The sequence below is a fragment of the Bidens hawaiensis genome, unplaced genomic scaffold, assembly GCF_021521415.1.
Source record: "Bidens hawaiensis isolate Kalapana, Puna unplaced genomic scaffold, B.hawaiensis_p1.1 tig00007641_1, whole genome shotgun sequence".
NCBI lineage: Eukaryota > Viridiplantae > Streptophyta > Magnoliopsida > Asterales > Asteraceae > Bidens > Bidens hawaiensis.
The window spans coordinates 737,588-753,974 of record NW_027491532.1 but is presented as its reverse complement, the minus strand read 5'-3'; the positions used below and the strand labels follow the sequence as shown (position 1 = coordinate 753,974).

Here is a 16,387-nt window from a genome sequence, read left to right as displayed (position 1 = left end):
TGTGTCGAAAAGTGAGGTGAGTCAGCACGCCACGTGTCAGCGCATGAGCTCACCTCACTTCAAAGAGTGACGTGTGTCTGATGACACACCACGCCTGTTAGGCATTTAAAAACCACACCGACACAACTCGTAACACACATTCATCACCCGGTCTCGCACCATGAAATAGTTTGGTTCGTTCGTTTCCAACTTTCACGCTCTAGCTCCAGGTATAGTTCGGGTGCTAGGCAGTACGCACTGCTTCGGCTGTCGTACCCTAGGAGACAGACGGGTTCACCTGGGTGGCCCGAAATCTGTTTTAAGGGACCTCTGTTTTAAGCAGAAATCCTCAGCCAACACCCGTTTTATGTTGCTTTCATTTTTGTACTACTGTTTTCTATATTCAATTATGTAATTTTATTTTATGTAAAGTTGTTTTGGTTTCCTCCGCTCTTGTATTATAATCAATATTAATAGAAATTTAAAGTTTATTGTTTTGCTTTAATTTTGTGAACAGTATTTCTACAATATTCACGGGAAGGCGCGGTGATTAGCGCTTGCGTTCCTCTGGAAAATGTTTCAGGTCCGAATTCAACTTTCACTAATTCTTTGCTTTTAGTTCTTTTGAAGGGCACATGTCCAGCACGGGCCATATTTTAACTGATCTTATTAGTTAGCATGTATTTGTGGGGTCTCTCGATTTTTCTAGTGACGGGTTCTCATGGTTAAAAGAAAAATTACTTGTTACGGTGACTCATTTGCAAAACCAAAATTCACATAGCTGCATCTATTCCGTTGGAAGGGCACATTGTGGACTATGGCTCGCTAAACGAGCCGAGCTAAGTCGGGCTTGGGTTTGGGCTCAAGCTTGAAGTTAAACAAACCAGCTCGACGCCGCTCATTCACGTTGGAGTAATCTTATGTAAGTACGGGGGAGGGGGTGTTAATTGTCATACTTACAAACGTAGGGTTCTTTTAGTTAGTTTTTCTCCTAGTTCGAGTCTATTAAGGAATTGTAAGGATTAAGAACAGAGGGTTATAAATCTTGGTTATTTGTAATCAAGTTAATCATAGCAATTAATAATACAAGCGAAGATTTAGACTTGAAATTTGATTGTCTTTTAACTTACCTTAACGTGCTTAAATGTTGGCTCGAGCTTATCTCGTAGAAAGCTTAAATTTTATAATTTTTTTTATATTTCTTTTCGTATTGATGTAAAGAAACAATACTTAATTAAGTTCAGGGCCGTCTCCGAGGATTTAAATACCTCGGTCGAGCCAGGAAAAAAAGGCCCATAACCTTAACGAGTAACAAAATATATAAACTAATTTTTTAAACACGGCTTAATATTATAACAATAAACATAGAAAAATATATTATTAACATCAAATACCGTAATAATTAGCGATTAACCATTGATTCGTGAAACTCTCCTAAGTCCTAACATTGGGAAAAAAAAATAGCTTGGTCCTTGGTGGCTAGCTTGATCAACCGTGGAGGAGCCTGGTGGTAACTACGAACCAGCAGTGGTGGTCAGCTGTGTTGGTCGTTGTTCAGCATTCACAAAGAATGAAGGAACCAAAGAGAAATTTCAATCGACCGCTATCTCTTTTATCTTGCATCGGGTTTTTATTTAATTGTTTTTAGTTTTTAGTTTTAGTTTGGGCCCAATAATTTAAACTTAATTAAATGGATTATGGATAAAAAATAATTTCGGATCCAATAATTATAAGATGGTAAAGAGCAATTCATATTTTATAAGTTTTATATTTTTAAATGTATATATAAAAAATATAGATACAAAAAATTTTGGCCCCTAAAAATTACGTGCCCCGGCCGACGGTCCGACCGGTGCCACCCTCCAGCCGGCCCTGATTAAGTTAATCATAACAATTAATAATACAAGCGAAGATTTAGACTTCAAATTTGATTGTCTTTTTAACTTACCTTGACGTGCTGAAATGTTGAGCTCGAGCTTATCTCGTAGAAAGCTTAAATTTTATAATTTTTTTTATATTTCTTTACGTATTGATATAAAGAAACAATACTTAATTAAGCTACAAAACTTATAACTTATGCATCATATTAAATTCAGGTTTTAATATTAACGAGTCATACAGGCAAGCCAACGAGTCTGTTGGCTCACCTTAATCCGTGCTCGGCTCATTTAGAAACCGAGCTGATTTCGAGCAACCTTTTATCCGTCTTTTCTAAACTAACCTCAAAACTTTTCATTCACGCATTTCATCGAACACCTTTGCTGCACCCCATGATCCAACTCAAGATTCATCTACAGAGCCTCTTAAAACAAGCACAAGCACAAGCACAAGCACAAGCACAAGCACAAATCCACGCCCAGGTCATACTCGCATCATTAGGTCAAACCAACAATCTCATCGGACCATTAATTCAATCATATAGTGCACATAATAACCTCAAATCAGCTCGTAAAGTATTCAACAAATACCCATCTCTACAACCCACATACCTATGGAATCTCATCATTCAATCATATTCAAAAACACCCTTTGGCATAGAATCTATTTATCTTTTTAAACGCATGCTTATGGCTGCAGTTGTTCCAGATGATTACACATTTCTATTCACTATTACTGCTTGTACACGTCAGCAGATGTTGTTAAACTATGGGCAAAACTGTCATGGGATGGTGATTAAACTTGGGTATGATTTGTATTTGTTTGTGGGTAATGCATTGGTGAGTTTGTATGTCGGGTGTTTGAAAATGGGTTATGCGCGTAAGGTGTTCGATGAAATGCCTCAACGAGATGTAATTACATGGACGAGTTTGGTTAAAGGGTGTGTGATGAGTGGCGAGATGTTGGAAGCGGAACGGGTGTTTGTGGAAATGGTGGAGCGGAACGAGGTTTCGTGGGCGGTGATGATTAATGGGTACGTGGCGAATGAGATGTATAGTGATGGTTTAAGGTGTTTTAGTGAGATGTTGGGTGGTGGTGATGTGAAACCGAATGAAGCGATTATTGTTGGTATTTTATCGGCTTGTGCTCATCTTGGTCAGCTTGATCAAGGGAAATGGATACATTTTTATATAGAGAGGAACCGGTTTCCGATTAGCTCGAACGTGTCGACCGCTTTGATTGATATGTATGCAAAATGTGGGAAAATCGATTATGCGAAACAGGTTTTTATAAAAGCCGAAAGACGAGATCTTTTAACATGGACGAGCATGATTTCAGGGTTGTCTATGCATGGTTTAGGTAAAGAAGCACTTGAGGTGTTCGATGAAATGCTGGTGACAGGAATCAAACCAGATAGCATCACGCTCGTTGGCGTTCTTAATGCGTGTAGTCATTCGGGTCAAGTTAAAGAAGGGATTTTGATCTTTAACAATATGGAGCGAGTATGGAATATTTCGCCCAAGATTGAGCATTTTGGATGCTTGGTTGATCTTCTGAGCCGTGCGGGTAGACTTGAAGATGCGTTTAAAGCGGTTAAAACAATGGTGATGGAGCCTGACGATGTTATTTGTCGAGCGCTTTTGAGTGCTTGTAGAGTACATGGAAATGTGGATCTTGCGGAGAGGATTATAGAACACCTTAAGAAAACAGGTGGCGGAGGGCGTTTGCTGCTTTCGAATTTGCACGCGTCGTTCGGGCAATGGGATAACGTGAGACGAATAAGGGAATCCAAGATTCATGAAGAGGATGATTCGACCCCGGGTTGTAGTTATATTGAAATAGATGGTGTTGTTCATGAGTTTCTTGCTGCAGATAAGTTGCATCCAAGGATAAAGGAGATAACTTTGAAGTTAAATGAGGTTATGAAGAGAATAAGTTTAGATGAAGATAATATGTGAACTCTATGCCCTCCATGTCTTTGGTTTTTGCTTGAGAGAATCTCTCGCGAGTCGATTATCCAAGAGTTGACAGACTTTTAACTGAACCAGTCAGACAAGGGGAAACATGACGGTAAAGACCCAAATTCAAACGGGCATAATTTGGGCCATGAGTAGAATTACGGATCCCATAACCAGTGGACGGAAAGGTTTTGACGAACCGGATCATGCGGCAAACTACCATGGTTATCAAATTTAGGGTTCCGAATTCATCAACCAATTAGGGTTCTAGTTTCGTCAAGCAATAATTTTCTATAAAATTTGCAATCTTCAATTGTTAATAATTTTCCCTAAAATTTGCAATCTAAGGTGTTGTTTGTTTTTGAAGACAAAAATTGTCTGCAATCTTATTTCATCTGATTTGATGTCTGCAACTGAAGATGTGGTCTGAATGTCTGCAATCGGAAAATATAATACTGTTTGTTTTATAAATTGGATATCGTCTGCATAAGCTGAAAATTAATTACCTATCATACATATCGTAGTAAATAGAAGTCATTTAACATCTGTTGGCTGCTAAAATAATTGGTGGTGTACGAACTTTAGAAGTGGGTGGTGGTGGACAATTGGTTGCAGACGATTGTAGTAGGAGGTGAATGGTGGTGGTGGACGGTGGGTGGTGGTGATGGACAGTGGTGGTTGTAGTGGACGGTGGTGGGTGGTGGTGGTTGGGGACGGTGGGTGGTGGCTGTGGCTGACGGTAGATGGTGGTGGTAGTGGACGGTGGTTGTGACCGACGGTGGGTGGTGGACTGGCGGTGGTGGCTCATGGTGACGAAATTTAATTATTATGAGTTAATTTATATAACATTTTTCAAACATAAGTACACATTCATGAAACCAAGCTTTCTATTACAAAAGTGGGAAACAATATTCTTAAAAGAAGTAAAAAGCAACAAAACTGATCCTTTCTGCTTCACTTCCACAATTCTTACCCATTAGATTTACAGCAAAAACAAGTATTTGCAAACGCTCTAATAAATCACTCGAGTGGGAAACGATTAGATACATAATTGAAACCAAAAAGAACAACAGCTGCTATTTCATGTTCTTTATCTCAAACAGCAGGGAAATATTTGTTGAGATTAAATGGCAATGAGTAGAATTCTTCACTTCTTGAGTCGGTGTGGAATGAACGGAACTTGTCCCACCAATGTTTGCCTCTGTCTTTTCTTACCGAACCGTCATGTCTGTGAAGTGTGTTATCCAGCAAGTATGCCACAAGTGCAGCCACAAAAGGTTCAGATGAAAATGGAACATTCACCATGTTGTTGAACTGCAAAATAACAAAAGATTGGAACTTTATTTTCTGGGATCTCTTGAAACTGAAAGGGTATCAAAAAGTCAAAATTTTACAACTTTAAAAGTTGACATTTTTTAAACATCTTGATAATTCATTAGAGGTGGGAGTTTCGACCTGTTTACTTATTGGGGGGGGGGGGGTGTTAATTCAGGTCATTTTTGTAAAAAATGTTGTTTTATAAAAAATAATGTTGATAAAAAAAAAAGAAATCAAATGTCTTTAGGGTCTCAAAAAGTCAAAATCGCCAACTTTAAAAGTAGTCATTGACTTTTTCAGAAATCTTGATAATTCATAGAGGTGGGAGTTTCGACCCATTTTCTCAAAAGATCAGATAAAAAATGTTTTACCAATCATAACTAACAGATTAACTATTTATAATGAAATATTAAAAAAATGTCAAAAAAGGTGTTTATGGGTCATCTCAACCCGTACTAAAAATGACCCATACTGCTTTGACCCGTTACTCGAACTGGGTTCACACAGTTGATTATTCTTGCACGTACCCATCTTCCGGAAATGTGAACCGGACCATAACCATTAATAGCTTCATATTCATTAAAATATTGGGGAATCGACAGGCCCAAAAAGAGTGAAAAGCCCAATATGAACTTTGTTCTGAAGCTGTTGAGGTTGCAGAACTGAAGGAAACTCAAACCTGATGAACCTACACAAACATAAAAAGACATAATTACCCTTCCATTCAACCAAATTAAATGAGAAAAAGTGTGATGGATGAGGATAATTATGTAAACTTACCAACAAAAGCAAAGAAAAGGCAATACAAAGCTGCAACAATGGATGTAGGGATTGAAGCAAACACCGCCCCAAATTTACCTGCATCATTGCTTAAAATTAAAATTTGCAATTTTGACCCGTTTATATAAATGGGTTGATACGGGTTAAAAATATATGAAAAGGCATACCGAGAACCGAGAAGAAAATCATCCATCCAGCAGAGATTTGTACGACTCTTCTACTACCGACACGAGTCACAGCCAATAAACCAGCATTCTCACTGGCATTACACAAACAAGTAACTTATATACTTAATATTAAAAAAGGGTTATTTTAGTAAATCAAAACAGCTTCTGTTTTTAAACTTATTTTCGATAAAAAATGTAAGCTTTCGTTACTTACATAGATACAGAAGTCCCGTTCACAGTTCCAAACAAGCCAGACAACAATATGCCAATCCCCTATCAACAAAAGAACGTAAATGAATGAACGAGACGTGTGTTCAAGTTCGTTTAATCATTTGTTTATTAATAAACAAACTTTCTGTCACGGTTCAGTTCGCTTACAGGCCTTAAGTCAGATGCTTTTAATTGTTTTTTCTTTATATAACAAGGTCGTCAGTTTTCATTTCTGTTTTTATGCAATGACATACAACTAAAGGGCTAATGCAGTAAATAACCATTCTTTAAACAATCTTTAAATGCAGGGGCATAGTGGTAATTACCTGCCAACCGACACCACGGCTTAGAACAGATGGAGGCAAAGGGGTGGCACTAGCATATCGTGAAACCGCCATGAATCCACCAGTTGACTAATGTTATAGTTACAACATGTAAAAATGTTTTAGAACAAATTTATAACTAGAAAACAAATGAAACTAAAAAAATTATAATTATAAAGGTTAATTAGATAATAAACGGACCTCCACGAGAGTAACAAAAGCAGTCATCATCATTGCAAATGATTCACCAGCATCAAATGAAGGTGCTCCCCATTGAAACGGATACGGAACTCTAATCCTGAAATTTTATAAAAAAAATCATGATATAAGATATCTGCCACTCTTTTATTTAATTGAACAAATTACACTTTTCGTCCTTCAGGTATATAGCAAGTTTCAGGTTTCATCCTTAAACTAAGAAAATAACAGATATTATCCTTTTATGTTCGAATTTGTTTTACACATTTCATCCTTTCCACTAACGGGCGTTAAATTTTTCTGTTAATAAGACCAATTTTGCTTGCAAGGCACATGATTGGACTTAACAAACAAATTTAACGCTCGTTAGTAGAAAGGATGAAACATGTAAACAAATTTGAACATAAATAAGTTATGTTATTTTCTTAGTTTAAGGACGAAACCTGAAATTTGCTTTATACCTAAAGGACAAAAAGTGTAAATTGTTCTATTTTATTTTTATGTTTAGCATTTGTTATTATGATCAATTCTTTTATAACAATCTCTTTATCGATTTATGCTTAATATGTGTAATATGTGTCCATTTATCCATCCAATATTACAAGATATAAAAAATAATAAAGTTAAGATATTAACATATTGAAACTAAAGACCGGTGTCGACTCTACTAACCATGGTGCAGCCTCAACTAATCCAGCACGATCGGTACGACAACTTGTTTGCGTCTTATCAGGTTTGTGATTGTAGGCCCCGCCAACAGTAAGCAGGTGAGCGTAAATCCAAACAATTGCTATCGAGATTATAACAGCAAATTTCTCAAAGATGCTCTTTCCTGAATGTATCAGATGAGCTACATACTGCACATAATCAAACAACCGAAAATCAAATTATTCAACTCCACAAATGAAAGTTTCTTTTTTATTAATGAATAAAGGTTTAGCTAATATTACCTGAGACAAGATAACTACGATGATGAGTTGAGGCAGCCCAATTTCAACACATCTGGCAACCTAAAAAGCAAGTTTAATTCACATTATTATGTAAGCATACACGTGCCCATGAGAATTTGAATTATTCTTTTTATTGTTGCTTTAAGTTATATACATATATTTATTTTACACGGCTACACGCACGCGCGTGCACACACACACACTCACACACACACACATATATATATATAGAAAATAGTTTATTGAAAGAACAACATAAATCATTTTTTCAATTTTAAAAATTTGGTAGTAGGAAAGCGGATAAAATGCAATGTTTATTCATCTCTTCTAATATTCTAAAAAAGTATAAACAAAATTGGTTTATTTATTTATATAACCTACAAATGTCCAATTATGTGTAGGAAATATTTCCTAAACATATGTATGTAACCGTTAATAAATGAGAAAAAAAACATAGATGAACAAATTAGTTAAATGATTTTTATACATAACATAGACGTTTGTGCGTATGAAGTAAAAGTGTTTTAAAAATATGTTAATATAAATTATGCTCTGACAATAAATTAGTGTTTCATAATGAACCTCACTCTACACACACATATGTATTATATATATAATTATACTTACCCCGGGGAATCCAAATTCATAGAGTCCAAAACCAGCAAGAGCGACCAAAGGAGTAGCCGAAAGGGGACTCAAGAATCTACGATGAAATTCAATAAACAAAAACTAACTTTTAGACACAAGAAATTAGAGAAGTTTGAATTAAATTGTATTTATCCAAACACCTTCTCACTACTTTAACTATTCAAACCAACCTTGAAACATTTCTCCAAAGGCCACTGAACCCTAAAACAATTTGAATTGTCGAAGCAATAATCATTGCACCCTGAATCGCACGCATCGTCTTCTTGAATTTCTGCAACAATTAAAAAAATTCCGTTTCTTTATCACAAATTACTCATTCTAAATTACAACATTCATTTTAATGTATCTGTTGGCCAACCTCAATAGGGTCATCATCATTCCAACGGTTATTCAAGATGATTGAAATCGTGGGTGCAACGAAAGTATACGAGCCTCCCATCACAGCGGGCAACCTGGTACCAAACAAAGTTTGTAGCAAAGTGTTCCAGCCCGCCACGAAAAGTAGAGTTTGAATGACTTCTGCTTTTTCTTTCTGATAAAAGTCATTAAGCATAATTAGTATCATGTTACAATAATTCAAGATTCAATAAATTTTAAACATATGTTTTAAACTTTTAATAATAATGTCTTACATTTCCGCCGCCCATTTGAGGAACGAGAGCAGTGGGAATAATAACCGTTGTGCCGAGCATTACCAAGTAATGTTGAAATCCAAGTAAAATAGCCTCAGCTGCAACAAATATGCAAATGTTTAAATTAGATAAATAATGAAATTAGTACCTTAATTATTTCTCAAATATCATGATTAATTGTGTATTCTTAAGCAATAAAGTTGTATTAGAAAGATTGGAAGACCTAAAATAAATGAAGAGTATTAAAAAAAAAACAAGAATCTTGGTGTTTTACAAAAGTGGTTACTTTTAAGAACCCAAAATCAGATTCTATAACTAATGAAACAAAAATATGAACAAATTGGTCAAAGAATATATAAGCATTATCTTGAATCTTAACTTCTCCTAAGAATCTAAAGAAAAGAGATAGATAAAGTGTAAAGAACATAACCGAAACTAAATACCAAGAACACAAAGAATATGTGTAGCAATAAACAAAAGTAGATTCAAACTATAAATTAAACAAGAATCTTGAAATGATTGTGAGAATCCACAGTTACTTTATGCACAAGAAAACATAAAAAGAAAATCATGAACAATATCTACAACAAATTGAACAAAAAGATGAACAAATTGGTCAAAATTATATAAACATTATCTTAATATCTCCAAGAACACAAAGAATAAGTGTAGCAATAAACAAAAGTATACTTCATTCTATAAATTAAACAAGAATCTTAAAAAGATTTCACACGAATCGGAATAAATTGGTATTAGATACCTTAATAAAAACCCTAGAATAAATTAGAACAAGCCAAAGAATCAAAACTTGCTGTTTATATAATACAAAAAATTACAAAAAAAATAAAAAACAAATAAAAACATGAACAATATCTACAACAAATTAAAGAAAAGATGAACAAATTGGTCAAAAAATATTTAAACACTATCTTAATTCCTCCAGGAACACAAAGAATATGTGTAGCATTAAACAAGAATCTTGAAATGATTGTACAAGAATCAGAACAAATTGGTACTAGATACCTCAATAAAAACACTAGAAAACAACCTAATTTAGAACAAACCACCTGCCATATATTGAATCCATAGTAACTTTTTTCACAAAATAATAATAATAATAATAATAAAAGAAAAAAGTAAAATATGAACAAATGCTAATTTCTCCAAGAACACAAAGAATATGTGTAACAAATAAACAAAAGTAACTTCAAACTATAAATTGAACAAGAAAACATAAAAAGAAAAGCATGAACAAATGGGTCAAAAAAATATATAACCATTATCTTAATTTATTCAAGAACACAAAGAATATGTGTAGCCATAAACAAAAGTATATTCAAACTATAAATTAAACAAAAATCTTGAAATACGTCACAAGAATCATAACAAATTGGTACCAGATACCTTAACAAAAACCCTAAAAAACAACCCAATTTATAACAAGCCACTTGCCATATTAACAATCTAAACTTACTTTTTTTATAATATACTTAAAACAATAATAATAATAATAATAATAATAATAAACAACTTACGCCATGGTGGTGGACTAGTAATGCAGTAAGTAACACCAAGCAGCTGATCTTTGGGTGGGTGCGGCGCCGGCTCATCGGACTTCCCACCGCCGCCACCTCCGGCCATGTTTTCCGGCGAAGTGTTAAAAATGACAAACTACCCCTTAATCTGCAAGATAAAGAAAACCCAGATCGAAAATGCTGAAATTTGTATGGAAGAACAAGTAGAAGCTAAAAAGGTGTGTTTTTTATTTTATTATAATTTTAAAGGACATATGTGACAAGGGTCTTGAAGAAACCACTCACATGGTATAATAATAATACACCCACTAGCTAGCTACTTCAGATAGATGTGTGTAAATTTGTTGAATTTGAGTGAGGACAAATTAAAGGGGGTAAATAATAACAATGGGTTTTGGGTGTTGTGTGTGAATCAAAGTCAGTAGTAATTGACTATGTTTGAAGCCAATTGAAAAACAGATTCTTTTTTATTTGTTTTTATTTATGTTCTGTCACTCAAATTTTATTTTTGTCATCTTATTAATTTACTATCAGAAAGCTACATTTCATGTTTTTCATTTTTTGTCTTTTTTAATTTGGTGTGGTGGCAGGAAACTTGGTTTTTCAATGCAACCCAGGTTTCGTCCCGGCATACAACACTTTGGGGAGAGCATGAGTGGCTTAATGAAGGAAGACCGGGATCTTTGTGATCCGGTTCGATTCTGATGACGTCCGGGTTTTACCATCAGTGGGTTTTCTGCGGAATTGGAGATAATTTGAAGGCACTTAAGTGCTCTGTACGACTAGGTTGGGCCAGCTGGCGGTGGTCTTTTGATATTGGGTCACCCTGTGCGGAATAGTTAGGTATTTTTTTTTCGTCATTAAAAAAATTTAATTTTGTTACTGGTGGAGGAAAATCAAGTGGTGGTGGACCATCAAGAGCCTGCTCAATTAATTAGGGGTAGTTATTGTGATTTTGATTTGTAGTTATTTAAAGGTTGTATTAATTACTAATAATGTATATTGGAACATTTGTGTGTTATATTGTAGGTTTTTTAATTTAATTTTTTAATTACAAGGTATTCATGTAAATTTGATGAAAATGCAATCTAGCTATTATGTTATTAAAGCTGTATGAATAGATAAAAATATTTGAAAACGTAACTTACGTAACACAGATGAGATACAATGAGTAATAAATACTCGACAGAGAAGGGTAGGGTGTCGAGTTGGAGCTGGACAGGGTGAAGGAAGTTGTCAACCAAAACGTAATTATCACAATGTAGGTAACTTTTTTTTTATCCTTTGTAACATAGTATGAGATGCTTTTAGTACTGATTCCTTGTACTCTCTCCTTTTATTACAACATTGAATAACAAAGTTTCATCCGAACATCTCTTATGACCTTTTGATTGGTGTTACTTGTTTAGTTGTCATATTATATCTATGCTTATTTTCGGTAAGACGCCCTAAGGGTTTTCTTACTTACCATCCGGTTTTGCGATCAACATAAATTAGGTAAATCATGTGAACTATGTTACATATTTCTATTCACAAATCATTTTCATGAAAACAGTCATTAAAATAATTTCATAATTACATTCAAACACTAGTCACTCTTAAAAGGTCTTTCCTTGCATGAAAAGATACAGTTTACAACTCATATGAGGGAAAAAGAAAAAATCTCAAAAGCTAATAAGTTCGAGAATACACGAATCATGCTTTAAAATAAAAACAAAGAAATACTATGTGGTTAAGCTAAAATCAGAAAATTACTAGACCCCACTAATATTTTTTTTCAAAAGTATATAGAATTATATATCCTTTTATTATTTTTATTATGATTTTGATTTTGATTTGATTTGTCAACCAAATTATGCAAAAGTAGGGAAGAAAGTGTAATTGTCAGCAGAGGTGCACAAATCGGGTTCACATTGAAAACCCGAACCGGTTTGGAACCGGTTTTTTTCACACTGGGTAGAAAATGAAACCAGTTCCAGTCAAGAACCGGTTCGGTTCCGGACCCGAACCGATGCCCAGAAATGCAAACTTTTAGGAACCGGGTAGAGTTGGAACCGGACCGGTTATTACGTAAAAACCGGTTCCACCGGTTTTTTTTGAAATTCAAACAATATAGCCGTTAGAAACCGATTCCAACGGCTATATAGCCGTTTTTGACCGTTGGAACCGGTTTTATTACTATATTTAGCCATTTTTCATTCTATAAATACCAATGTATGAGTGTGTATTTGTTAAATCACTTCCAAAACTATAAAACACACTCCAAAACACAATTAAGCTTAAACCGACAACAAATGGCAACTAATGACGACGTTGTTATGGTGATCGAAACAACAAGATGCCCCGATGTTTGGGTTCCGGCGGGCATCAAAAACCGGTTCCAACGGCTATATTACCGTTGGAACCGGTTACAACGGCTCTATTCTCTCTCAAAAACCGGTTCCAACGGCTATATTATCGTTGGAACCGGTTCCAACGGCTATTTTGTGTCTCAAAAACCGGTTCCAACGGCTATATTACCGTTGGAACCGGTTCCAACGGCTAATTTGACCAATGTTTGACTAATAAAAAAAAACCCGCCGGAACCGGTTTTTTCGGGTAGGAACCGAACCGGTTACAATTAAGAACCGGGTAGGAACCGGGTTGGAACCGATGGGGACATACAAATAGGAGAACCGGGTACGATTTTCGGGTACAAAAATACCCAAACCGGGTATTGGGCCAACCGGGTAGGAACTGGAACCGGTTCCGGTTCGGTTCCACCAGTTAGGTTCCGAAACCGGTTTTTTTGTGCACCTCTAATTGTCAGGGTGAGTACCTTTTGTAAAGAAAATGTAGTTTGTAATTGTCAATCCAATTTGGTAAATACGTATTGAATATACATAGGGTAAGTTTAGATGTAAACATTAAATTAGGTTGTGGAACGGACTGGAATCGGACCAAAACCAGAACCTAAGAAATGACTTAAATATAAAACTGGAAGCGAACACTATTATAATAAACCAATTTGGTTTCAAGATTACTAAAATCGGTTCTCACTAATTAGTTTTATCGGTATTCTAATTCTTTATATGTAACCGCACATATATATTAATATCTTATTGTCATCAAGATTGTGATGTTAATTCTTTATTATCAAAGGTAACATCAAAGAATGAAAACTAAATTAAAATAACACGGTTGTTCATTATCAAGGAAGGAGATAAACACATGTTAGACATATGGATCGAATAATTGTAATTGAATCAACTAAGAGCATTCTCAATCCATTCCCTACCCTATATCCATATATATCATATAATTACACTACAAATCACTGTTTTTTCTCTCTCATGTTTAACTAAATAATATTTTTTATACCTTTATCATTATCTGTTCTCTTTCCTCCACTCACAACCACTTTTAGAAAATATTAAAAAATTATACGGTATGAACAATGAATCACCAAATTTAACTTTCCCCTATAACATTTTCTCTCTCCTCTACTCACAACCACTCATAACCATACCATATAATTTACAAATCCTCCTCACAAAAATATAGGGAATGGACTGAGAATGCTCTAAGTAGAACTAAAGACTTGCATGTTTGAGATTACAAGAACTGAAGACTTGCTATCGAACAATTGCAAGAGAAGATTATATTAGAGTTTTAATTAGGAGATCATCGGTGTTTGTTAACACATCGCCCATTTCTTCATTTTGGCTCGTGTATATGAAAAGCCCGTTTAAAAAAATAGGTATTAAAATTCTAAATTTAGATAATCTAGTTCTTCTATCAACGTCTTGAGCCTTCGCTTTTATCAAGAACCGAACCGGAAATCGTTTAATGCAAACTGAGAATCGAAAATCATAAAGTGTCACACTTGGCGATTGTGATACACCTATTCGGTGCCGTTTGCTTGACTCTGGGGTTTCGAACCATTTCTTGTTTAACCCTACATTAAATATCAAATATAGTTCATCAGTGATATGGCATTTTTAGAATATTGAAAAGCATTGTGTATTAATTAATGAATAGTTTATAAATATTTAGTACTTTTCGTTTGAATTCACCATATAAATATAACCATAAAATATAGATGTAAAATATGAAATACATGAAACACTAAAACATATATATTATTAAATAATAAATATGTTATAATATACCATTAACATTAACTTTCGTACACGTCTATAGCAATATTTATGACAGGGCCATGGTGTCATAATGGATTACATTTGATACTCTCCTTGTACTATTACTATCACATCTTAGACGTGTCATATAAATATGCAATTTTTTTAAAAATCATGATGGTGACGTAACTCTTTAAAATCCACAATATAACTTTATAACATGGATTAGAGAAGTTTGTATATTAGTGGAATTTGTGAGCTTAGATGTTTAGAAGAAAACTAAAATAAAGTCGTTAATTGGAATCGGTGCAAGCCAGTTGTAACATATATGTTTCTTCATCTTCATTGTCACTTTAGCAAGGTCAGCTAAACTATTCAAGTTAACAAACTTTGTATCATTTAGAACATTATGATAATTTAGAACATTATGATGAATGATGATGCATGGCAAGTTGATGCTCAAGCGTAATCTTTCACCGTCTTCAAAATCATATAGATAAAACTCATTTTACCTAAGTAACTTTGTTGCATCAAAGTTAGAAAAAGAGTCACGCGGACTTAGAGACGCTATTTTTCTAAGTAGTTCAGCATTAACCTCATTAAAAGGTCACCGAGCTCTTAAATTAATCAACCTATCAATAGTGTTAAAGCAATCGAACTTTAGATAACGTTGATTGATTATTTTGTTTCTTCACTCGTGATCTTGATTAAACATAATATTATGTCATGTTTAACATTTGAATACCATGTTTTCCACAAAAGAAAAAGATACTTTATTAAAAAGTGAACCAAATTCGCTTTCTCGAAAACTTTGTATAATTTCTTTGGTTGATTCCACCAATAAAACCGCTTCATTGGCGTCCCACGGATGGCGCCAATGTCGAAGCACGAAATGAATCTGACCTGATCCATGACGATGTTTCCACGGATTTTCGAGATGAACGAACCACGTCTTGATCTTCTTCTTCGGCTGCTTGAGACCTGCAATGGTTTTTCGGGGGTGTGGAGGTGACTGCTAAGAAATCCTGAGGATCTCTTGTTTACAGACACAAAAAAGTGGTGATGGCTCTTATTGAGCATGACCTCTAATAAGGAGGTGGAGACCTCCTTATATAGAGAGTCTCATGGCCACCATCATGGTACCCTAATGGGCCTAGCCCAGTTAGGGTTACCTCCACAAAACCCCCTCAGCCCAATAACATTGTATTAATCCATATAATAAAATAAGCTAAACATAATAAATTTAGGGTCGTAAAACCGGGTTTAGTACCATACCCCTACAAATATATCTTAATCTTTCTTTTGAAGTGCATGCTTTCTTAATAGCATATTCATAAATCCTAAAATGTGTAACGAAAAAAAGAAGACACAAAGTCAAATTATACAAAGTATTCCAAGATACCATTTGCTTGACTTCTACTAGAATCATTATGACGCTCATAATAAATAACTCCCGAGTCCACCTGCGCAAAGAACCATCGTGATTAACGTGGTGTATGTTCTAGCAAACAAAGATAAGTTTTATTATTTGGTAAGCATGAAATTGATAACTAACATTTGTTAGACATTGTATTAAAGAAAATCATAAGTTTTAATTGTTTCTGCACGTAACTTATAAACATGTTAAAATAAATAAATGCACGTATATAGACATATATAGTCATAGAGGTGTCAAATAGAAATTGTGTTAT

At 34.6% G+C, this 16,387-nt stretch overlaps 1 protein-coding gene and 1 pseudogene across 1 annotated transcript; one reads left to right on the top strand and one right to left on the bottom strand.

Annotated features, from left to right (window-relative positions):
* The first annotated feature begins 2,411 nt into the window (after positions 1–2,411).
* Positions 2,412–4,010, top strand: LOC143635673 (pentatricopeptide repeat-containing protein At5g66520 pseudogene; annotated as a pseudogene).
* Positions 4,011–4,745: 735 nt separating this feature from the next.
* LOC143635687 (nucleobase-ascorbate transporter 6-like) lies at positions 4,746–10,804 on the bottom strand. The gene is made up of 14 exons (XM_077103455.1): positions 10,576–10,804; positions 9,041–9,138; positions 8,767–8,940; positions 8,579–8,679; positions 8,388–8,463; positions 7,761–7,820; positions 7,483–7,667; positions 6,814–6,910; positions 6,616–6,702; positions 6,294–6,352; positions 6,080–6,171; positions 5,913–5,990; positions 5,660–5,820; positions 4,746–5,129 (listed from the first exon to the last, which is right to left on the bottom strand). Exons 1-14 carry the CDS (start codon positions 10,679–10,681, stop codon positions 4,911–4,913), a joined length of 1,593 nt encoding a protein of 530 aa, XP_076959570.1. The 5' UTR covers positions 10,682–10,804; the 3' UTR covers positions 4,746–4,910.
* Between the last annotated feature and the right edge of the window lie 5,583 nt (positions 10,805–16,387).